The sequence below is a fragment of the Saccostrea echinata genome, unplaced genomic scaffold, assembly GCF_033153115.1.
Source record: "Saccostrea echinata isolate AGI-Se365-2 ecotype Australia unplaced genomic scaffold, CSIRO_AGI_Sech_v1 ptg000054l, whole genome shotgun sequence".
Classification (NCBI taxonomy): Eukaryota; Metazoa; Mollusca; class Bivalvia; order Ostreida; family Ostreidae; genus Saccostrea; species Saccostrea echinata.
Genome location: NW_026889803.1, coordinates 37,898,781 through 37,923,879, shown reverse-complemented (window position 1 = coordinate 37,923,879; position 25,099 = coordinate 37,898,781). Strand labels below are relative to the sequence as shown.

The 25,099-nt window shown below is 31.3% G+C and overlaps 3 protein-coding genes and 1 long non-coding RNA gene across 4 annotated transcripts in view; 2 read left to right on the top strand and 2 right to left on the bottom strand.

The window, feature by feature from the left end:
• LOC133172458 (RE1-silencing transcription factor-like) overlaps positions 1 to 25,099 on the bottom strand; it is a 48,849-nt gene that overhangs the window by 23,664 nt on the left and 86 nt on the right. The gene's annotated exons all lie outside the window — the stretch shown is intronic.
• Positions 778 to 5,738, top strand: LOC133205749 (forkhead box protein L2-like). Its single transcript, XM_061341618.1, has 2 exons — positions 778 to 1,945; positions 5,465 to 5,738. The coding sequence occupies exons 1-2, from the start codon at positions 828 to 830 to the stop codon at positions 5,466 to 5,468; spliced, it is 1,122 nt and encodes a 373-aa protein (XP_061197602.1). The 5' UTR covers positions 778 to 827; the 3' UTR covers positions 5,469 to 5,738.
• On the bottom strand, positions 13,634 to 17,100 carry LOC133205936 (uncharacterized). Its single transcript, XR_009723681.1, has 2 exons — positions 16,949 to 17,100; positions 13,634 to 14,245 (listed from the first exon to the last, which is right to left on the bottom strand). It is a non-coding gene; the product is annotated as an uncharacterized LOC133205936 (long non-coding RNA).
• Positions 19,162 to 25,081, top strand: LOC133172459 (COP9 signalosome complex subunit 7a-like). Its single transcript, XM_061307346.1, has 9 exons — positions 19,162 to 19,247; positions 19,515 to 19,679; positions 20,223 to 20,298; positions 20,412 to 20,500; positions 20,715 to 20,774; positions 21,162 to 21,304; positions 21,713 to 21,818; positions 23,377 to 23,501; positions 24,817 to 25,081. Exons 2-9 carry the CDS (start codon positions 19,524 to 19,526, stop codon positions 24,851 to 24,853), a joined length of 792 nt encoding a protein of 263 aa, XP_061163330.1. The 5' UTR covers positions 19,162 to 19,247; positions 19,515 to 19,523; the 3' UTR covers positions 24,854 to 25,081.

Genomic DNA, 25,099 nt, shown 5'->3' with positions numbered 1-25,099 from the left:
TTGAGTCTAAATCAAAATTACTTTCACTTTTCATAAAATAAAAATACTTTGTATGTTCTCTATGTATGGATTAAACCAACATTGTGCATGTGTATTTGTTAAAAATCATAAACGTTTATACTGCATGTTCACTGTTTTACCCACTGGTGAGGCTTTCCATCGGATTTACTGTTACATTGTAGTAGCAGCGAAAACCGAACGGTACAGTATTGAAAATAAATTGTATTTTATTGTGATTGATATATTTAGCTATTTATTAATTTTTATGAATGTAAATATTTTGGTGCATATATTTTTTTCGTTTTTTTTTATGAAAGAAGCAAACGTGATATATTTGCATATGATGCTTTCTTATTTTTTTCCATATATTTTTAATCCCCCATTACCGAAATTACCTAAATAGAAGAGTGATACATACGTAAAAAAATTAAATAAAAGATAAATAGCAATGCACGACCTCTCCATTTTCGGCACAACTTATGATATTGATGCGTATATATGTGATAAAAAGATTTCTGTTCGAAATAATTGAATCAATGAACGCCAACTGATATTAAAGTTTTTACACAGATCTCCCAAAACTACTATAATTCAATTACCATGACACCTGCATGCCAATTCCACTGCAGGGTCAGTACTCCAACACTGAGCGCTCTTCTGTCACTTGAGACGCATGTGCTCTTATCCAAATGAGATACTGACAACTCGAACCCCGCCCTAACAGCGCCCTCCTCTTATCACGTGATCAAAGATGGACAGGAAGATGTCGAAATTTGCATTATATTATCTTATAACAAAACATATGCTTCATTAGTCAAAAGGTATTTATGATTCTCAAAATGTCGGAAACTAGAAATGAAAATTTCACAAATTCAGCATCTGATGATGGCTTATATGACTTTAAAATGCGGTTGATGCGACCACCGCCAAAATTTCTGGATACGGGATTTAGTGAAAATTCTTTTGAAAACAAAATATTAAAACATTCCTTTTTGCCAAGCGAATTTTCATCGAATTGTAAATTTGGATCAAAGGTTTCATTTGGAATTGCAGCAAGACTTGAGAACACTTCGAACAACAAAGAAAGTAAAAATGAAGAAACTGAAGAGAAAGTTTTCGTGGAGACTAAGAAAATCAAATCGGAGAAGCTTGAGGAAAACTCGAAGCCTTCTAATGGAAAAATAAAAACTGAAGATGAAAACAAATTCACCGACCCTGATCAAAAGCCCCCTTTTTCGTATGTGGCTTTGATTGCCATGGCCATAAAAGAATCGACCGAGAAACGCCTTACACTTAGTGGAATTTACCAATTTATCATCAGCAAATTTCCATATTACGAGAAAAACAAAAAAGGCTGGCAGAACAGTATTCGTCACAACTTGAGCTTAAATGAATGTTTTGTGAAAGTTCCTCGAGAGGGTGGTGGGGAGAGAAAGGGAAATTTCTGGACACTGGATCCAGCTTTTGAAGACATGTTTGAGAAGGGAAATTATCGCCGACGTCGCAGAATGAGGCGCCCGTACCGTGCCGCTCTATCACTTCCAAAGCCCTTTTTTGCCCCAGAAACTCACTGTGGACCATACAATCAATTTTCTCTAACCAAACCCTATTTCTCGCCCCCGCCTTACTCGCAGTATTCCCAATACCCGAGCTGGGCTCAAGCTTTGGCTCATAATTCTTCACAAGGAATGGCGAGTGCCATGAATCAAATCAACAATTACAGTTCTTGTACGCAGGGACGGGTACCTCCCCCGGGCGCCTCCATCACACAGTGTAGCTACAATGCCATGCAGCAGGCCATGCAGATATCCCCACCACATGCCCCCACATACACACAGCTGAATGACTACCCAGCAGTCCCCACCCCAGGGACAGGATTTCCCTTTGCCTACAGACAGCAGAGCGACACACTGAATCATATGCATTACACGTATTGGAGCGACAGGTACTGAATTTATGTTTATTAATTTCAAAATTGGACACACTGTCCAAAAGTAGTTATTTTCATAATCAACATATAGTTTTTAATGTATTTAATAAATAAATGGAAGGGCGACAATGTGCCAACGCTAAATATATATTACAATATTTTTCAGCAGCTCCGTGTTATGTACTAGTATACAGACGTAAATTCATATATTAAATGCTTATAGTTATGTTCGAATGAAAATGGTGAAAATGACGAACAGTGTTTGTCCTTTAATTTCTGTTTTGTGAAAAAGAGAAAAAAAAATACGTTTAATATTTCAGAGGTTTATGCAAAATAAAAATCAGAAAGCAAGAAAAAAAATACTTTTACTACTTTTATTATATTCGGACAATAAAAATTACTTTTTTATACAATTCATTAAAATTCTGAAGAATTATTCCAGAGTTTATCCGTAGAATATTTTTCAAAAAAATATAACCTTAAGGTCAAGATCTAGTAAATGAGTTTAGACTTTCTTCTTGGTGCTAGATTCATTATGACGTCATAATTGATTTAAACTTAATTTTTCCCGTACTTTACGGCTTCAATAGAATTATGTAGAAAATAAAGCACTTTCGTGGAATTTAATTTGAAACCATGTCAAATATAACTCCGAAACTCTTATTTCGTTTAATATCATTTTAAAGTACAGATCAAGAAGATATGAAAAACCGTTTTCTGAGAGACTGTAGGCAATATTGATACATTTCCTTTGTCTGAGATGGAAAAAACTCCAATATTTATACCAGACTTTCATCATTTTTCATTGAAAATGGGCAGTTTATAATATGTTTTTCCGATGAGTTTACCCCAAATTATGTCCGGATACACCTTATTTTACCAAGCTATATTCGTAAAGGATCATTAAAAGAAGTTGTATCTCAAATTTGAGAAATCTGTGGGCACCTTTCATTCACTAGATCTTGACCTTAAACACTAGTAAATTTGTTCAAAAATCCGTCACGATTTTTTTCAGCATGCAATATCTGTATTTAGATTTTTAGATTAAAATTTTACATTTATTTAGTTTATTATTATCGTTATACTCTCTGGGATATATATCTTTTCTTTTTTCTCTCTTTTTTAAAATTATTATTATTTTTTTTATTATTATCATTATTTTTTTTCAGGATTTCGGTGTGGTAACACTATAGTCTATACATTCTTTTAGTTAGGTTTAAAATAACATAAAATAACAAGAGATGTCCTCTATTACCAAAACTTCAAACTAACGTCAAATTTATTTATTACAATCGGGATTTGGAAAAAAAAGTATGTGAATATATTGCCCGGCGTGCCTTACATGTATGAAATAAACAAGAATGATATATAGTTATTTGGATCCACATTTATGTGACAACAATATTCTTTAAAAAATATTTCAAGATTTTACAGAATCTTTGAAATTGATATATATGTTTTATTGTATAATCATTTTTAGAATGTAATTGAAAAAGATTCTGATGGAGGCATACTATCATTTCGTTTTTAAGAAAATTTCTTTACAATTAAGTATTTCTCCCATATATCTTGTAATATTGTTTTTATCCGTCCCTCCCACAATATGATCTAATTCAATCTCAGTAACTGTATAATGCATTAAAAAAGGAATTAGATACTTTAAAATTACCATATAGTCTCCTGTTTCATGTAGAAGAGCTAGTTTGCCGTGTGTTTAGTAATTAGTGACCTATCTGATCGTACATGATCGTACGTGATCTTCACCCACCGATATAACAATAAGCTAAGAGATTCCTTTCGCGGTCCCGGGAGATCCCTCGTCGTCAATCAAGAGAGGCGCGGGTAAGCGCGTGCAGGGTTTTGTTTATCCATATTGGCCAACTGTTTATTTTGCATCTGTTTTTGTGGATAATCTCTATAAATATGAAACCTACACGGTTGTGAGTTACATTCGGTAAATTTTTGTCGTATGTTTCTTTTGCTTGAGACATGGACAATGAAAATAAACCTATTCAGTGTTCTAGTACTGGCGTGTGTTGTGTAGAATATTGCTTTGGTATAAACTGTTAGGGTATACAAGGTATTTGACATTAAATGATTAAGGAAACACACAGATAAAATAATTTCAGAGAAGATGTCGAACGTTGCTAACATCAAATCAAATTAAAGAAAATTATGTATCGGTTACTTTCCAGACTTTATTCTGGACTCAAGGCTTACCTTTTCCCGAAAGTTCTTTGAAATCCTTTGGAAGTATTTGGTGTTTAGTTTAGACAAACACACAAATATACTTTAACAGAGGGTTACATTCCACGTTCACTGACGGACGTAAAATAAATAAATTAATTAATTGATCAATTAAGTAAGAAAGAAAGAAATTAGAATAAATAAATTTAAATGAATAAATAAAAAAGTAATTTTTTTTAATTAGATTTTGAATTTATTCAAATAATATATATATATATATTAATACGGGGTTTCTTAAGATTATTTTAGGTTGTTCATTAAGTTTAATGGTTAGCATATAAGATTGAAAAATATAAAATCAAACGGACAAGAGATTAATAACAGTGCCATGCTAGATATATGTAAATTCCTAAATACAATTTTATTAGAATTTATGCTGGGGGGGGGGGGGCTATAAAATTATCATAAATCTCTTCTTAACATAGATATATCTTTGAAATTATTTCAAAAAAGCTATTATCTTACAGGATGTGATTTCAACAAAGCTTTGAACAAATACTGAAAATACATTTTAAAAAAACTGCATTAAGCTTATTGATTTTGATTTCATTGAATGATGTTGAATTGTTGCAGAAAAAAATCGCTTAAATCTTTCAAAATTACATGTACAAGTACTCACTTTTTTCCCTGATTTCATTTCAAATAATTACATGTACTTAACGTAGATTTCAGTATTCAAAATGCTGTTTTTCGTTCAGCTTTTTCTTTTATGAATGGAAAGTGGTCCAAATGGGACATCCATCACAATATAACAGAATTCTAATTACTATTAAACCCCACTTTATATATTTTAAACTAAAACGAGGTTTTATAAGATTTTTTTAAAGCAATGTTTACAATATTTGGAGTACGTATACATACAACTGTAAATAATGGAGTGAATTTTTCCTGCAAGAGGTCATGTATTTACATAGACTTTCATATATTACCTCGTTGCAGTTTCAAATGAGAAATTTATAAATTTTGAATCGCTGAAACATCGAAAATATTTATTTTCTAGCAAAGAAATTTAAATGGGTGATTTTAACAGCATGTAAACTTTGTTATATATATATATATATATATATATATATATATATATATATATATATATATATATATATATATATATATATATATATATATATATATATATATATATATATATATATATATATATATATATATAATTGAGACGTGATAAAAATTCCTTTAATAGAAGGTCTAGTGATAAATAAATATATCAAATTTATTGTACAATATCTTTCAAAATTTTAATTTACCTTTTCTATTTTCTTATTTTTTCAGATAAATGAAAGATAACATGAGGAGGACCACCAATATGCAGATCTCTGTAAAAAAAAAAAAAAAAAAAAGGTTGATGATAGTATCATTCTGAACACTGATAGCAGAAAAAAAAACATGTACATATATCATTGTGCCATTCATAATTTATTATGTTCATCTATATATTCAGTTGAATTATTTATTTGCATAGAAATACCCCTATTGAAATAAACATGTGAAATGACTATGTATCTACGTATACGCTGTTATGTTACAACTCTCTTTAACTTGGACAAAAATTCCACTTGAATCTGAGACCACTGAAATCAGAATTGTGTTTTGTTTTCATAATTTAACAGCCACGGTGGAAACAAACAAATCTGAAGTCCCATCATGCTGGGAAGGAAATGCGTGATTACAGAGACATATGCTTAATTCTAACCAGCTGATTCAAACACACACATAAGAACTTTCTTTTTCTCTCAAATTTCACTCAAACAAAAGTTTTTGTATCTTGTTTGAGATCTAGATTTTTTAAATTCATTTTCTTTATGGAAGAGACTTTTTTTTCTATTTTCAAGAACAGGATTGAGTAATTTATGCCGGAAAGAATTTTTGACACTATGTTATTTTATTAATGAGATGGAAACTTAAAAAAAAAAATCCAAAAAAAATGTCAAATTAAAATACTTCCAATTGCTTTTAATTTCACTTTTTTAGTTAAAAGTTTAAGAATTCACATCCAATATTAATTCTATGTGATAGATAAGATTACAGTGGAGCATTGGTATTCCGGACATTTCACCTTCCGAATAAAATAGTTAAAATTTATATCTACAAACAATAAAAGGTATACTTTTCAGTAATCCTGACGCTTTATTGATCAATAAAATTTCTTCAAGAATATCAGAACATTTAGATCTTGTCGGGACTATCATGCAAATATTTTGGTAGCAAATTTATATCAAACAAGGGAACATGTGTCAACGATCGAATATTTGCGATTTGTCGGTTACATAGACTATATGTCTAGGCCGGATTATGTCATCACTGAATGTAATAATTGTTGAGAGATAAATTACTGGCGATGGTATCTAATTCCAAAAGTTTCAAATTTATCTTTGCATTGCAGTCATTTTTTTTTTGGGGGGGGGGGGGGGGACAATAGTTGCAAGCCAGTATCGATTTCTCGTTACGGCAATTTAATGACGAAAAAGACTGAAAGTTTGAAAAACGTGACAATTCAACAGGGAGATTTTTAAGAACTGAAGCTTTTACAACGGAGGCTTGCTTTAATATTTTTATCAATTTCCTCTTGACCTGGGAAGAAATTTATTTAAACTATTTCTATTTGTTTTATAATTTGAATTCTTTTAATTTGTTCAATAGATATTGTCCGTGAGGCCATAGTAGTTTAATTCTTTGTTTTACGGGTGCGTAGGTTTTTCAAGTATAAAAAATAAATAACTAAAAGAGAACAAAACAAGCCCACACGTTTGTCAAATTTTACAACTGTTTTTTCTTGGAAAGGGGGGGGGGGAACCGAACAGATATTCTTGACACAAGCATGAAGAGAAAATTAAAGGGAGAGAGAGATAAAAAAAAATGCATCCCATGAAGTTCCCATGGGCCTGAATCATAAAGAAGAATTCTCCTAGATCATTGTAAATCTCATATTTCTCAAAACTCTACACAATATTCATATGCTAACTCAAAAAAATTAATTCTTTGACTTTAACAGGACCAGGGCTTCAATGTCAAGTCTAAATTCCTGCAATCTGGCTCTTTATCAAGCTTTTTCCTGGATTGTTCTATTGTCTCAGAAATATTCCCACATTTCATTTAATTCAACATTTATTCATTGTTTGCACTGAATTACTACTAATGAATATCATTGGTTTATTCTTAAAACATTCATTTGTTTAAATTACTGTAAAAAAAAAAAAGCAATAATTTTAAACCTACAATTAACAATGATTATTTTATGAACCTGGTTTTAAAGCTTGCATATTTATGCAAAAATAACCTCTTTCATTTTTCAAATCCATATACTGATACCTGCTAACGATATACATCTTGATCACAGTCACTGATCAATTTAAGCAATATCTTTATATATTTTTTATTTATTAAAAAAAATGTTTAAAACAAGTGCCTAGAATCTAGAGAGATACGAAAATTCTCTTTGCCTTATTTTTGAATTGTTACATACATATATATGTGGCAAAGTTAAGGGACGTTCAAAAATTACGCGGACTTGTTGCACAGAAAAAAAAAATTTGTCGACAAAATCAAGCAAAAACTCATACATAATTAATATAAAATAATCTTTACTTACATGGCCATCAAAATTTTGGGTCTGTGTTGGCGTTTTCTCGAGCGTTACAGATGCTCTGCTCCGTCAAATCACGAGACGTCATTTTTGCGGTTGATTTCATAGGAATCACAACGGAGAATAATCACAATATTTCTGTTACTATTTCAAAAAAAAAATCACACTATTTCTGTTACTATTTCAAAAAAATCACAATATTTCTGTTACTACTTCAAATATTACTTCAGAAATCTGATACGAAAAATAATATTAGAACAATAAGAAGAAATTTTAGAGAAAATCGTCGAATAATATAGCGAACTTTAGAAAAAAGATAAGTAAAATTTTGGACTCAAACGTTTGTTTTTCAATAAAAATGGAACTCGTAAATTTACTTACCTTCATTGGTCATCTTCAAAATTATTTTGTTAAAAACATTCTGATTGTACAAACAAGTACTATGAAGTAGATATTAAAAAGATGCTTGAATTTTTGATTGACAATATCTATGTAGTTTTTGGAGATCAGGTCTTTAAACAATCTGTCGGAATTACCATGGGTACCAATTACGCTCCATTATTAGCAGACCTATTTTTGTATTCACATGAAGCAGATTTTTTTTTTTTTCGAAAATTTATACATGAAAAGAAGAAAGTTGCTGTGGCCCCAACTGGACATTTAGATAAATCGACGACGTATTATCAATTAACATTAATTACTTCCATTCATATGTCAACTCGATATATCCAAGTGATCTTGAAATAAAAGATACCATAGAGTCTGATACATCTGTTTCATACTTGGATATTTTACTAGAAAAAGACTTTAATGGTAACCTAACAACAAAACTTTATGATAAACGTGATGACTTCAACTTTTCTATCGTCAACCTCCCTTACTTATGTAGCAGTATACCCTTACAGGGTTGTCCCAATGAATTAAAATAGCAGGGGACATTAAAGAAGTAGTTCCAAGAGAGTCCGGGGTTCCTCCCCTAACAGGGGGTTGAGGGAGAATACCAGAATAATTGGGGAATTATGTCATTATAGGCGGGAAAATCCCCGGGTCTTAGGGAAAACCCTGCCCTTATCACCTGCATATAGGGTTTATATCTCCCAGTTGATTCGATACACAATAGCATGCTCCAGGTACGAACAATTTCTTAAATGAGGCAAGCTATTGACAAACAAGAAGAAACAAGGATATCAACAGTCTTGTTTAAAGTCATCATTTCGTAAGTTCTATGGTCGATACAATGGCCTTGTCAGCAAATACAACCTATCATTAAGTCGAATGTTGACTGTCGTTTTTCATACAACTGCTAGACCATTATTTAAACACTGAATTGTCTACGGATTTTTCCGTTTGTCCGATCATGTCAATGAGCACACTGCGGGTGTGACCGGTCGACAGGGGATGCTTACTCCTCCATGGCACCTGATCCAACCTTTGATGTTTATTAGAGGTCCTTGTTTGCTCTGCTCCCGATTTGTATTGTTGCAGTGGATTTTGGAGCTTGATTACTGTTCGTTATCTCCATATTTCATTTCAAAATTTTTGCCGTGCAGCGTATATCACCATCATTCAGCAATATCAAAACAGCAGTAGTTTAGGAGAAAATAATTAAAATCAAAGAATTTTAACAAAACTTTAATGTAATCTTTAAGAAATATGATCTGTGAAAATTCATTTCTAATTGACATCTGTAAGAGTAAATGATAGCAGAGTCCGCTTAATTTTTGAACGGTCCTCGTATATATAGATAAAAAAAATCTATCATATTCAAAATGAAATTATGCTTATTCATTTTTATTCTATAAGTTTTTATAATACCTTTTATATTTTTTTCTTTTATTTTAAAATCCTATAATAAAACACATTTAATTGAATTAATTCATATATGTATTTCCCATGCTGTTTTCTGAAGGCTGTATTTACTAATTATCAATTATCGTCTCAAAATGTAGTTAATTATTTCGTTCATAAATCAACATCTATGTATTCGTGTTCAAAACCTCAAAACCATCGAAAATATCAATAAGTGACATACACAAGACGATATACCAGACATACATCAGTTCCTATTTAATCAGAGAAAGAGATAATCTTCGAAATCCATTATTACATTCTACATATTCATGTTCAAGACCGCAAAACCATCGAAAATATGAATAAGTGACAAACACAAGAAGATATATCATGCAGACAGACATCAGTTTCGATTCAGTCAGAGAAAGAGCTAATCTTCGAAATCCATTATTATATTTTGAAACCCTAGCTGGTTCCCGCACCAATATTTAAGTGATCACCAACGATAAGAATAAACAACCCCCCTCTCGCCTAGCGCCACCACCAGATCCCTTAATTACTCTGGAACAACGTTAATCTACTTTTATCCTCATGCCCTCTTGCAAATGAACAGTCAGCGGAGAAGTTTTGACACACGCATCCAAGCAGAGTAAACATTTTGACAAATATTGGCTCACCTCAAAGAAATTTTTCCAAACTTTTTTGTGGCCAAAATGCAACTGGCGCGCAGGCTTTCACTCGTCATTGTATCGGGATGCTTATTTTTCCAGCGAATGTCATATAAAAAGTTAATTTTGTAACAACAACAAATAATCCTAATGGTGTTTTTATTGTTTAACTGAATCTAAATGCCATAAAGCCTTAAGTAATGGAACAGAAATCATCTATTTGAAAATCTTATGAAGAGAGAAAATGTAGATTACAGTATAATCAAATCCCAGTATTGTTAAACATATTTAAAAATGGATTTATTTAAAAGATGCAATTAAGAATATTTTTTTGCTTTTACTCATTTTTAAAAAATATAATCATTATTTTAAATTAATTATTGTTACCTACTCCACCATTTTGAATTTACATATATAGGTGAAAAAAAAATCAAAAATATCAAAACATGTAATAAGAAGATTTATTTCGAATAATAAAAAGATAACGACATGTATACTTTGGCGATATCGAGCCGTTTTTTTATAATTGGTTTGGGTTGTTTTTTGTTTTGTTTTGTTTTGTTCTTTTTTTTTTTTTTTTTATTTCTTTTTCCAATTATTTTACATTTCCAGTTTGTTCGTTAATTTTTTTGTAATTTATTTTATTTATGATTTATATTGTAAAAATATCTTTATATATATATATATATATATATATATATATATATATATATATATATATATATATATATATATATATATATATATATATATATATATATATATATATATAAGAAAACTAAAAATAAATGAATATTTCTTTACAAGTGCAGTTATAAAACATTTATATTGGTAAATATTTTACATATCATTTATACTTAATTACCCAGACTCTATCATTTCTTGATAACAAAGTACTTAGTATACATGAACAAATTTGTGTAGAGTATAATATTGTTTCAATATCTTATTTGATCATATAACTGTATACTCCGTTTCTGAGGACAATTACACAAAAGAAAGTTAGTGTACCCAAAAAGCAAATGATGTTCAACATGAATGGTAGAATGTTATCCTTTAAAGATAAAACGGAACTGCAACATGTAAGCTCAATAACTTTGGACAGTATTGGGATTTTTTGGGGGAGGGGGGTGAGGTAATGGTATTAAAATTAAAGACGTGTCCAAAATAATCAAACTTAATAGCATTTGATACCCAGGGTTAACAAATTATGTAAAAGTGCTCACTTATATACTTCTAATAAACACTAAGATCTATTTCTTCACAGAGTGCAGTTAACATAATTTCTCTTTTAATAAAAAATACAAATTCAGGTCACTATTGAAAAGAAATTCAGGAGGCGAGGTTCTCTCGGCTAACATATCGGTATATGTGTATTTATTTAGCTTAGAAAGTCCTGCCTATATATCAATATTGAAGTCATTACAAATATTTGATTTTTTAAAAGGGCTCTGGGTACAAAAGAGAATTTTTTTTTTTGGTTTAAAATCTGCAACACATTTTATAGCTCTCTGAAAATTTTAAATGATTTAAGAAAGGTATTAAAAGCCACTTTTCACAAGAGCAGGAAAAAATGTGATATCAAATATAACAATGCACAAACTCTCACTAGATAATCAAATACATGTAACATTTTAAATTTCAGAGTTTATTTTAAACACTGCAACTTTAGTTCGTTGGGTTTTTTTATCTCTGTTACATAATGTGACGACAAATTACTATCATTAAAACAAGCTTCTTCAAAGAAATGTTTGCAGAGAAGAAAAAATATTTACAGTATCTGCTCATAACATGCAAATCTTTTGTTGAATCTGACAGAACCCTTTATTTGTTTTTCTTCGCGGATTGTATTCACTTCTGGCTATTTATTTGTAAGTTTTCGTGGTCCATCAAAATTCATCCGACCTCCCAAGCATCCAGTCATTTTGCAAAGGAAAACACCAGAGCCTAGTTCTTTTTCTTCGTAATCGTATATTTAGTTTTCCGCATAGATTATTTTTTCATCTTGACGTTGGAATTAAATGAACGAAATGCCCTTCTGTGCTGTTTTCGTGCGCGCAAGTCAAAATTGCATCTGCATTCATCCGAAATAATCCGTAAAACCCACAGCGTAAGCCCCGATAAAAGGCAAAGTAATATAGCATTTCGCCACTGTCCTGTTCGGTTTCCTGCTTTCAATTCGTCCGGTGTGATTTTTAAGTTTTCTCTCCAAATCTATCAGCAATAATTAGCCTTTTTCTTTATTTTATCTTCTAAACAAATGCACGGATTTCTTGTTCAACAGATGTTTTTATGTAGCTCTTAACGCTGGCATATGTTTTACAAACAAGAAACTGAAACGGAAAACGGTTGCTGAAAGCTCGACTAATCATCGCCGAGGCGGGCGATTCGATGTCCTATCTGAACCATGGGATTTGAAGAGTCCTCTTAAACTGTAGAATCATTGATGTTTCTGATGATAGAACGCATGACAAGCATGTTATCAGAACTCATAACTGCACAAAAGATACAGATTCCTGCATTGGTATAGTTACTTGTTAGCTGTTTTAAATAGCTTTCATTTCCTCCACGAACTTACTGTGAACGATTTTTGAAATTTCAGTACCTCATGTCGCTGTCTTATAGCGCAAGATTCGCGAAGAAAGCAAATAAAAACATAAAAGTTTAACATGTACAACTTTATCTGTAGCTCTCTTACTGTCCTTTCAGATTTTTTCCCGAACAGTTAGCTAATTCTGCAGCTGGTCGTCATCCCCCCCCCCTTTTTTTTTTTGTTAGAGAACTTTAAATCTGCAGCATATAAAGCTAGATTAGATAGTGCTTAAAAACATAATTGGCTAATTAGAAAAATATACATGACTATCAAATTTTGATTTTGTTTTTAAATAATATAAATATCAAAATCTACATGCAGTTCGATTCTGGTATTATTTCAGTGACGGGCGGGGATTTCCTGTATCTTTTCCTAATGGAAAACAAGTTTGAGTTTCATCACAATACTCATCTTGTTAAAAAGTGGATGATATCAAGCAGTGCATAACCAGACTAGAAATTCCAAAACCCCAATAATTTCATTACCGGTATATCACTTTTGTATCGATAAAACTCGATTCTAACAAATAAAATAAAGGCATAGAGTTTTACATTTGCATCATCTCCTCTACACGTCAGCTCAGTATAATCAAACTCTTTCGATGTGAATCAATTTCGTTCAAACCTTGGGCTGACTTTCTATTGAATGATAATTTGAAAAAATGAAAAGCAAACAAAGGACATTAGGAATATGCAATCAGTCGTGACGCACGTTCACAGCGATTTAACATAGGATGTCATTGATAATGAAGTTACCAATGTATACCTGAAAACATGCAGTTGTTTAATCAATTCAAACACCAAAGGTAATCAATCAAAATATTTAATTCATATAAAAATAACTACACTTTAGAAAATGCTTTTTCATGGCACTAAATTGTGTTTATAATACTGGACGTACGTGTACGTGTAATCATTAATGATCACATAGGTACACAAGTACAAACATTCCAATGCTATATATATATATAGAATCATAGAAGAATGTCAGAGGAATAATGTCACTTATCACATACTGGCACTTGGGTTGCAAGCTTTTATGGGGGGTTTTTAATCGTCAAAGTTAAAAAAAAATATCTAGAGAAGCATCTTCGACTTATTTCATAACATAAAATCTCAAGAAATGTTAGGAGTATATCAGTATTTGTTAAAGTCAGTGCGGTTAACAATCAACCATGGTGATATTTACACAACATAGATCTAGGTCTTCTGGGGTCAATGCGATCCTTTGGAAGATCCTGATCCTCTGCGCTTACGGCCATGCCCCTTTCCTCGGTGTTTTCCGGAGCCTTTTCGGCTATGTCCGGAGCCTTTTCGACTATGTCCGGAATGTGGGCGGGGTCCTCCACACTTACAGAATTTGTTCACTTCTTTCATGACTCCCCCATTCCCTTTACCGCTGCAGCATGCGTTCCCCATCTGAGGTAGACATGAAGTATATATTTATATATATCTCAATACAGAAAAAAATACGTAAAGTTAAATATTGAAGACAAGTTACCATAGTGAAGTGTAGAAATTGAAATACATGTATTTTCATTGTGTACAAGTAATTTACTCTTACTTTTCAATTTTTAGATTGTTTAGGTCAAACACTCAAAATGACGTTCATTTTGGGAAAAAAAGAAAATGAACAAACAACCAAACTAACAAACATACAAACAAAAATAAAAACAACAACAAAATGAATAAAAATGAGAAGGAAAGTAGGAAAGAAAAAAAAGAAATTGGAAATGAGCAAGCAACCCCCCCCCCTTCCCTCTCCAATGAATAAATTTAAAAAGAAAGAAAACAGAACAAAACAAAATCCTAACAAAGTAAAAAGAAAATCCTAAACAACAAGACCCCCCCCCCCAAAAAAAAAGGGACATTTACATCTATTTTTGTTCGGGTAGTCTCAGGGTTTAAAATTCACAGTTATTGAATTTTATTTATTTTAATTGCACTATAAAGAGAATATTATAATGTTCGCTTACGTCAACATTTTGATTTATTTGTCTAGCTTTCAATCACATGTAACCGCACTCAATACTCCCTGCTTAGTTTCGAATTCGCTATATTGTCCCTATTATGTTTTCACAATACTCTGCATTCAGTGCATAACATTGAGAATACTTCGCTTTCAGTGGGCATTTACATATATTTAATTGCTTTGTCACCTGCTAGAAATTTTTTAAAAAAAATCACATTAAAGAGAATGCCTTTTTAGTGATTTAAACAATTGTATTATACCCTGTAAGAATAATCTTTTAGTGTCATTTTGATGTAAATCGTTGATTTCTCCTGATAAACATGTACAAGGTAACTAACAACAAACTTTGCATGGGAAGTCCCAACAAAGACAGTTAATAATTTTTAAAAAAATCAATTTATATGTTTTTTTAATATTTCTTTTTCGTTTGCATAAAACAAACTGATAAGTGCAAATAATTTTGAGTAATTCGGAAAAGAAATATCTCCTGTAATCTTTATTTGAAAATTGTTTTAATCGACATGCAACCCAGCAGTTCATAGTGCCCTTGTCAAATGATTCCTATGGGGTTTTTTTAAAAAAAAAAATATGAGAAAATGTATTAATAAAAAATTCAATGATTCCTGTAGTGATCGATAATTATTTTTTACAATCCTGAAGACATTGGTCACATTGGTTACTCTTTAAGTAACCACCGTCTTAGTGCACGAAATAAATGCTCATGTGTACAATATTATTTGGTACACTTTATAAGGGGTTGTAAATCCCTCCCTAAAAATATCGATCCCATAGTTGTAAGAGGGTGAAAAAGTATAATTTATTGCTGGACATGAGCGAATATATTACATCTTTATAGCGCAGTCTTACGACTCTGAAATATAAGGTCCTGTTAACAGTTTCACAGAGTTTATTTTGGGCGTTAAAAAGAAATTTCATTATATAAATAGTTGAGGAGGGTGTCTCTCACACACAAACACGTACACGTACATGTACAATATAAAAGTATGACTTTACGATATATGTTTTAAGGAGGCTGGGGGGTCAACAAATTAACCATGAGATATAACTTGATTTTTTAGATATGATATCTTAAGCTGTCAACTATCATTTGGCAAACAAAAATTTCATACATTTTAGTTTTAAAATTTGATCATTTTTGTATATCTTTATATGGAGCTCTCCTTCTAAAGGAGATCAATATAGTCTGAAAATGGCCACAACCACCCAGCCCTCTTAAAGTCATTTAAATTGCAGGTAAATCAACTGTCATCTGACTATTTAATTATCGTACTATACGGACCACTGGAAAACATAAATGTACGGCATTTATATACATATATAGCATAACATATGTTCATAGAAATAATGTCTACCCTATAGCCCCCATCCTTTTTCGTTGACGACTTTGTAAATACTGTTGAAATAGAAGGGAAAACCAGTATAAATGATGAAAACACTCCCACCCACCCCATTTGTAAAGATATTCATTTGTTATTGTGCCCCCCCCCCAAAAAAAAAAGACACACCCAAGTATGTTTTTGTTGCTTGTCAAAGAGGGATGTGTTGCCTCCAACTCCTTATCAAATTTCTGGAACCACTACTAAATGTCACGTATGATGTATATTATTGTATAATGAAACATAGTTTATTTTAAGGTTCATGGACCCTCTAAGAAGAAAGATAACTCTCACCAATTATATTTCCTTGTGCATCGTAAAAAGCTAGGTTATTTCTGTCAAAGTTTGCACCGCAGGGTATGTTAAAACTGTTTGAATTTCAATGATAGACATCTTTTAGAAAATCGTTCATTAAAGAAAAAGTTTGAATATGTTAACAGATGGATGTTGAACCTATGTATTCCAGATTTTTTATTGGATGTATGGATAATGATTAAGAATACAATCTTACGAGAGTCAGATTATCTAGCATATCTGTTTAAAAGTTCAGTTTTACATTATCGTCATCGATTTATCGATACTTTTTCTTGATTTTAACACATATATATGCTGCTTCAAGTAAACTGATAACACCGTTTCTTGGCGATTTATCGCCATTAGTGTCCATAACGATAATTCATATCAAAAAAATATTTAAAAAAGTTTAAATAGAAAGCGCCAAACTAGAAAAAAAAACTCTACAGTAAAACTTACCTTTAAATGTAATTTATAATGTGCAGTGAAGCTTCTCGGGTAGAGATTCTATTTGCAGTGAAGTTTCGCTGGCCGGCTGCTAATATGACGGTAACTAAGGCGCTACCCATCAGAATCGATAACAAACAAAACACAAGGACCGGTACACAAGAGCTGATTTGGAAAATATAACTAGACTTTCAATAAAAGTGTTTACTTGTCGTATATTCAATGTGCACTTTTGAATTAATGTATATTCGTAGGTGGGGGTATATGCATGGACAAATCCATAGACCGCGTTCGTTGGTCTTAATATCATGAATCAAATGGATGATCCACATGATCGTTTTGCACTGATTAATTTTTAAGTGAACATATAGTAATATGTTTATATCATAAATAAATTCTTCATGATAAGTTAAGATTTATTTTCCACTGTATGAAGTAAAACATAACAGTATTGAATGTTCCCCAGGTTCATTGATTTGATAATTGTTATTGAAGGGAGTATCTAATACACATCAGTTTATTTTTAACCTTGGTTACCATATATAAATTAATATAAATACATAAAAACATTCCCCCGTTAAATATCATCAATATATATGGTATAGCATTATACATGTATGACATTCTGTGACTAACTTTTCAATATTCCGCCATGGCCAACTGACACTCGAAAATCTGAATTCGTTCAAGTTTTAATCAAACAAAGATATGAAAACGGATAATTTTGTACACAATCTTGTCGTTCAGATATTCTTCATGAAGCCATTATATACAAAGTGCAATAATCGCTTTATTAAATGGCTGTTTTGATTGATTTTAGACTTTGTAATCTTTTGTAAATAGTTTAATTAGAAAAGACTCAAAAATCAAATTTATCGATACTTTATTTGAACTGAACATGTTTCTCCATAATGAAATATTTTAATTAATTTCTCAATATTCAGTATCAAAATCTGTGGGTCTAACCGTCCTGTGCTTTTGGTGTAAATACATAGAAGAGGGTTCCGAAACAAGTTTAATAAACTTGCATTAATTTGTTTTCATGACAATTTACTTTCAGTTCACACAAATAATAGTTTCCTTGCTTGACAATGTTCATACCATGTGATATGAAATAATTAATACTGGGGGGGGGGGGGTGTTCAGAAAGATGTTCATGAAGTAGTCCGTTTTATATTTATGAATATACTGTCCTTCTGACACATTCCATTTTACCAAATAAAATCTGCGAAATGACCACTATGTACAGATTTTACTTGGTAAAATGAAATATATCAGAAGGACAATACCTTTTCAATGAATTCAGAATTAACCTTAATTTGCAAAATCATTTGGGAGGAGTGTTATATTTTCATAGGTGCAGCTATGTTATATAACAATCATTTAACATGTTTATTACTCTAATTTCGAGACAAAAGGCTTCGAAAATCAGTAAGAAATAAATATTTAAATATAGATATGAAATTGCAAAATTCTATGAAATCGTTTAGAACTATCTTTTCCCGAGATATTTTCGAAGTGTTTTAAAGGTTTGTATTAGAATTTTTTGAAATTATCTTATTATGAAAATAGTACAGAAAACATAGAAAATAAAAAAGGCATAAATGGAAAATGCTGGGGCTCAAACTCGCAATCTCCACACTTACATTTCAGCAATCATACTACTGCTCAAAAGAAAAGTCATCAGATTCTATTATTAAAGGGGCACAACAAATAGTAGTGTTTTCTATAGTATTCTATATATCGGCAAAATTATGGGGGAGCACGACCCCCCAACCCCAACCCCCAACCCCCCGGTTCCTGCGGCAATGTAATATATTTTTTTATGGATATTTTCTTTTTGTAACATTTGAAAAAAAATATTATCATGAATATAATCCTTCACCATGGACGTATATATTTATCATATCATGGACATAGAAACCAGGGGGAGGGGGCACGGGGGCGTGTCCGCCTCTCAATGATGATTGTCGATATCTATACGAAACGTAGCTCAGTACTACTTTATGCTTGTCTCGCCTCAATAATATTAACGTCTGATGGCTTTTTTTCTTTTGTCAAGAAATTTTCGCTTGATAGTGCACCCCAAAACTGAAAAAAGTCCCCCATCCCCCACACACACCAACTGAAATGCCTGTATATATATAATATTATGGGTCCATGCCATCTCATTATTCCGGAAAAAATTTATGCATCATCGCAGGCTTTGCAACTTAGCGTGTTTGAAAAGGGAGGTAACATGTAAACTTCCTGTAATGTTCTCGATGCTGACCATGTAGATATTTATTGAATAGGATATCCAATTTAAAAGGTAGTTAAGGGTAATAAGATCAATTATATAAATTTTCAGTACATTTAGATATTGCAGAAAATAAAGGCATAATTTTTAAAACTTATTTTTTCCGAAAATTATATAAAAAAAAAGACATGTTGACAAGTTGCTGAAATCTGAAAATCGATTTAATAACTTCTCATGTTTGTGAATGAAATCCACATATCTTGTTTGAATGATTTTTTTTTTTTTTGTATGTAATGATTAAGTAAAGTTTTGGACGATATTGCATGCGGGTATTTACAGATATCAACAATGACAGACAAGGCTACCCCCAATCCCCTGGAACAGTTTGTTCTGTTGGCCAAAACTGCTAAAGGGGCTGGAGCTGTAGAACTAATCAAGCAAGCTCTTGATGCTCAAGGCGTTTATGTATTTGGAGAACTTCTGGATATGCCACATATTCAAGAGGTAAATAAGCACACAGTGTGAGTTTACAGCTGGTTGTGGTAACCAGTCCAACACTCTTTGAAATCATATCTCTTTCAAAAATGGATGAAGTGAAAAATCTATATCCAATTTGTTTTTCTTAATAAAAAAGTAAATTTTATTTATTAAAGACCTTATTCATTACCATGTATAATCTCAAGCAAATGCATGATTATTTAGACTAATATGCCTTGGACTTGAGACAGGTCCTCCAGAATGTATATTTCTCTTTTTAGTCAATTTTATTTTAATTCATTGAAATAGTGCTTGATTGTTATTCTCTCCCCTTCTCTCAATCAATATAAGAATTTGACTGGTATTATGTTTAAAAAATATTTAATATTTTAAAACTTCCTTGCTATATATACATGTAAAACTGTGATGTACTGGTATTTAAATTTGCTGTACAGTACAAATATTCTAAAATATCATTACAAGCATAAACTTGTATTCTAAACATTCTTTAGAATATTGTAAATATTTTTGCAGGATTTTTATATGTTTATTTGTTTACCTATTTTTCAGCTTGCTTCAGGTCCTCATTCACAGTATCATAATCTCCTCAATATATTTGCATATGGAAGTTACAAAGATTACAAAGGTACTACAAATGTGTTTGGAAAATCATTGGAAAATTATTCTGAAATCTTCAACTTTTTATCATTTTTGTTAAGTGAACTTTCTAATATTAAATAATTGTCATTTATCCTACAGCAGGTGCTTTGAACCTGCCAGCACTTAGTCCAGCACAGCTTACAAAACTGAGACATCTGACTATCGTGTCATTAGCAACAAAGAATAAGGTACTATGATTTTTTTTTCTTTTTTGCTTAATTCTCATTGAAAGATTGTCAAGAGGTTATATTTTACTTTCTGAAAAATGGAAATAAAAATTTGGGGGGGGGGGGGGGAGCAGTTTCATGTTCACTCATTTTACAAATAGACAGTGATGTCTACATATTGAGAGAGTAAAGTTTGGAAATACAACTGTAATACATGTATGTTCTGTTCTTGTAGTGCATTCCCTATTCAGTTCTTCTTGAGGAACTAGATATACAGAATCTAAGAACTCTTGAAGTAAGTCTTCCCTCTTGTTAAATATAATTTACTTCCCTTTTGTTATTACAAAATTATAAATACAGTAATTTAGTACATGTATAAACACAGGTATAGCAGAGTTATTGATCCTCAGAATTTATGGTCCTCAGAACTTTGCGTTAGCCGAGTTTTACTGTAAATGATGATAAAACCCTTATATTTCTCTTTACAACACTAACACATTTTCTCACATAAAAATAATGAAAGGAATTCATAATATAGCAATCAAATGACAAACTATCAAGACTTGAACTCTGTATCTGATAAAGATGTTTGAAAAAAAAGAGTGAATATAGATTTTGAGACTTTTTTGCATTTTGCTTTTTTTTTTTAAAAAATATATATTTTTGATCTTTTTGTTTGTAGGATTTAATTATTGAAGTGATCTATGCTGATATAGTACATGGAAAATTAGATCAGAAAAACCAACAGTTAGAGGTGGATTATGCCCTGGGGCGAGACATTCGACCAGAGGCGGTCCCGGAAATTGTGTCTGTTCTGCAAGACTGGTAATGTACTGGGATACGTATATACATGTACATGTTTTTAGCAAAGTATACACATATGAGAGGTGATCAAAAAGATTGTGGTCTGGTGTAATAAAATTTTCATTTATACGTTTTCAATCTTAATGATTATAAGTTTGACAATACATGTATATTTACATAAGCTTGTCAAGCATACTAAATTTCGTCATCATATACAAAAGAAATACAATATGTAAAAGAAAATGACATCATACAAAATCAAATGTGCTGGAATCCGGCACAGCATATCAGCCAATTTCACTGCCAATTACATCAGAAAATGGAATGTTTTTACTTTCCTGTAAAAGTAAAATTATTAAAAGAAGTTGAATTTGTTATGTTAAATATTATAAAAGGCTTTGTGAAGAAAATTGTTGGACAAACTTTCAGGTGCACAGGCTGTGAAGCAATGTTGCAGAGTATAGAATCCCAAATCTCCAAGGCCAACCAAAATAAAGAAAATAATATACGAATCAAACATCAAATAGAACAGGAGGTGAGGCTTCACTGTATTTTATGCTCTCCTGGAATAAAATAAACAGACTCTAGTGTTATAAATGACATAAAACAAACATGACAGAACTTTTTATGGTACATGTAATTTCTGAACACTATTTTATTAAATTTAGAAAATGAGAACTATATTAAATCAGCTTAAAAAATTACAGTCAAACCTTAATCTTGAATATGCTGTGATTGTCAGAAAAACTTTGTAAATCAGAGCATTCTAAATATGGAAGTACAAAATTGATTAACAATATTCTTATTGCTAAACATACATGTATATCCATGGAATTGTACAAATCAGTATTTAGAGAAACTATTTCAACTGTACTGCAGTTTTAAAAACTGGTATACTTGATAAGAAATAGAAGTGTTTTGCAAATAATAAAGTATTTTAATAAACAATATATATGTTTATTACATTTTCAATAGTGAAATACTGTAATTTATCAATTTAATACATGTGATATTTTTAAAAGTTATATTTTTTCACAGTAGAAAATGTCAAAAGTGATATTTTTCAATGTGAAGAATATCAAATGTGTAGCAAAATTCTTGATTTTCCCATCCCTCATGAAGAGAGATATATAAGATAGATAAAAGACAATAGATAAGAGAGACATATAGCTAGAGTAAAAAATCATCCTGAAATGGACTAAAACTGCCAAAGTTTTTCCAAACTGTTGTTAATACCTATCTCACAATTTTCTATCTCACAATCACTAACAGCTATAACATCTCACAACTGCTGAACTATGATGTCATAGCCTATGACAATGAAAAGACAGCAACAAAAGGAAAACCAAAGAAAATGTAATAAACAGAAAATTCAATGTTTTATAGTTGAATATGGAATTTATTTCACTCATGAGACAGGAATTTTTTTTTTATTTTCACTCATGCTTTGCAATCTTGAAAATATCCAAAAATCCTCTCCCACTTGTGAACTAAATCCCATATTTAACTACAAAACAAGTCGTATGGCAGTAAAAGATAAAAAAATTCATCCACCATAGAAAAATCAGATTTCATAAGATTATATCTGGAGAGAATGTGATAATAATTATCCAATTGTTAATGATACTAAATCAAGCAGATGACTCTACATTCCATGGAAATTAAGTCATCTTGCTCAAAGTGTTGGATGATTTTCTATCAAGAAAGGTAAGCTGACTTTAAAGGTAACAAGGAAATTTATAAAAATTTTGAGTACACTATTTCAAAGGGAACTGAAATATCTTGATTTGCTTTGCTGCTGTCTGTCGGTCGGTCTGTCTGTCTGTCAGTCCACCAACAGTTTCTGTTCATTTTCTTCACAGAGGTTGCACTACTGGAATGAAATTTGGTATACAGATTTATCAGAAGAATATCTTGATCAAGTTCTGTTTTGGGTAAAATCAAGCAATTTTTGACAGAGTTATGCCCCTTGGTCTTAGAAAAATTCCAATTATTGGGGGGGGGGGGGCATAAGTGTTTCACAAACATCTTTTGTTAAATATTAAATCAAGTATGTAAACCAGAAATTTCATGCCACATTATTTTACAAACAGGTAATAAATATAAAGAAAACTCTGAAGAATACACAACAACAGGACTCAGAAGAACAGATGGTGACAGATAGCCAAGTGTCCATGTCATGTGATAAACCAAGCAAGAAATCCTCCAAAACAAAAGGGTAATTATATATGTGTCACTGGAACAAATGTACCTGTGAAGTTGTTACTTTAAGTACTGTACATGTACCGCTATGTGTACACATTTAGTGTACTTATATTTCAAATTAATAGGTCATATAGTAACAAGTCTAACTGTTATATACCATATAGGGGGAAAATAACTCGCGATGTTAATATTCGCTATATTCACAGTGTTAGAAAGTCCGTGAATTCAAGAAACGGTGAATAAGTTTTCAAAAACCTCCATGCTATATTTGGAAATTTGAGAACAGACTACGATAGGTATGTATATGTGCAGTACATGGTCATTTCAGTTATTACGAGTCGTACTTGTCATTCAATTATTTTAATTATCACGCTTAACTTTAATTTAGATCAGCAGATAATAACCTGTATTTGTAAAAAAGCTGTTTTAATAGCCAACGCTATATGTTTCATCAATCAAAACACGTGGGTCATGGGTTTGGATTACCTGTGCGTAACTATGTTACCACGTGTAATTGTTACCTGCATTATCATGCTTTTATCGACATTTTGATTATAATCAGATAACTATCGAACTTGGTGAAGATGTAGATGGATATTATTTCGTTGACTTACATGAACACATTTCTTACCGTCCAGTGGTTTTTCACCGTGATGTATTATCCTTTCGGAAAGAAGATCATGCACTCATCGTAATAGCATATAGGAAAGTCATTCGACGTTTATAATCAAGGATTTCAATAACTGCACTTGTTTTAATTAGTCTTCAATTAATTAGTAAATCTAACTATTTTATATAAACCTACCCTGTTGTTCGTGAAGTGAATACATAATGCTGATTAATGTCGTTCTAGCTATGCTATGGATTAAACAGATATAGACAAGGGAGGTAACTTTTATTGTATACCAATTCCGCGAATTCAACAAACCGCGATCATGTCAGAGGAGAGAAAAACGTGAAAATTGAAATTAATCCCCATACAGAAGCTCTTTGTTTACATTTTTCAAATACACATGTATTCAAATGAATTTATAATTTGTTTGTGGTGCATTAAAAAGCACTATGGTAGGAGTTATAGCCCTTGAAATTTCATTTTTTCCCTCAATTTTTTCGTTATTTGCAAGCAGTAGAAGGTACAGGTACATGTACATGTATGTGTGTGAGTTGTTAAAACATGAATGATACATGATACAAATAGAGTATTGAAATCATGTTGAATTAGGAAGCTCTTAAAAAGTACAATGAATATCATGGGAGTGAAACTTTTATATACAGTTCCAATATTTGCCAATTTCCAGGTTGTTATTCTTGTCTTTTGTTCTTTGCAGATTGCGTGGAAGTAGTGGGACAAAGCTTTGGAAATGACATTGGATACGCGGCTATTAATGAACTCATTGTGTTTTATTTGTAACAATGTGACAACTCATTTCACAGCGATAGTAAATTTGATACCAGATTTTTTTTTTTATAGATGACAATATTCATCATGGATATTCCTCTGTATTATAGCTATTATATGCAGTCAGAAACTCAGATCTTTAGTTCTATGTGAAAGAATTTGCCAACAGATTGCATTAAATGTAAATATTTCCATTTGTTTCTTGTTCTACA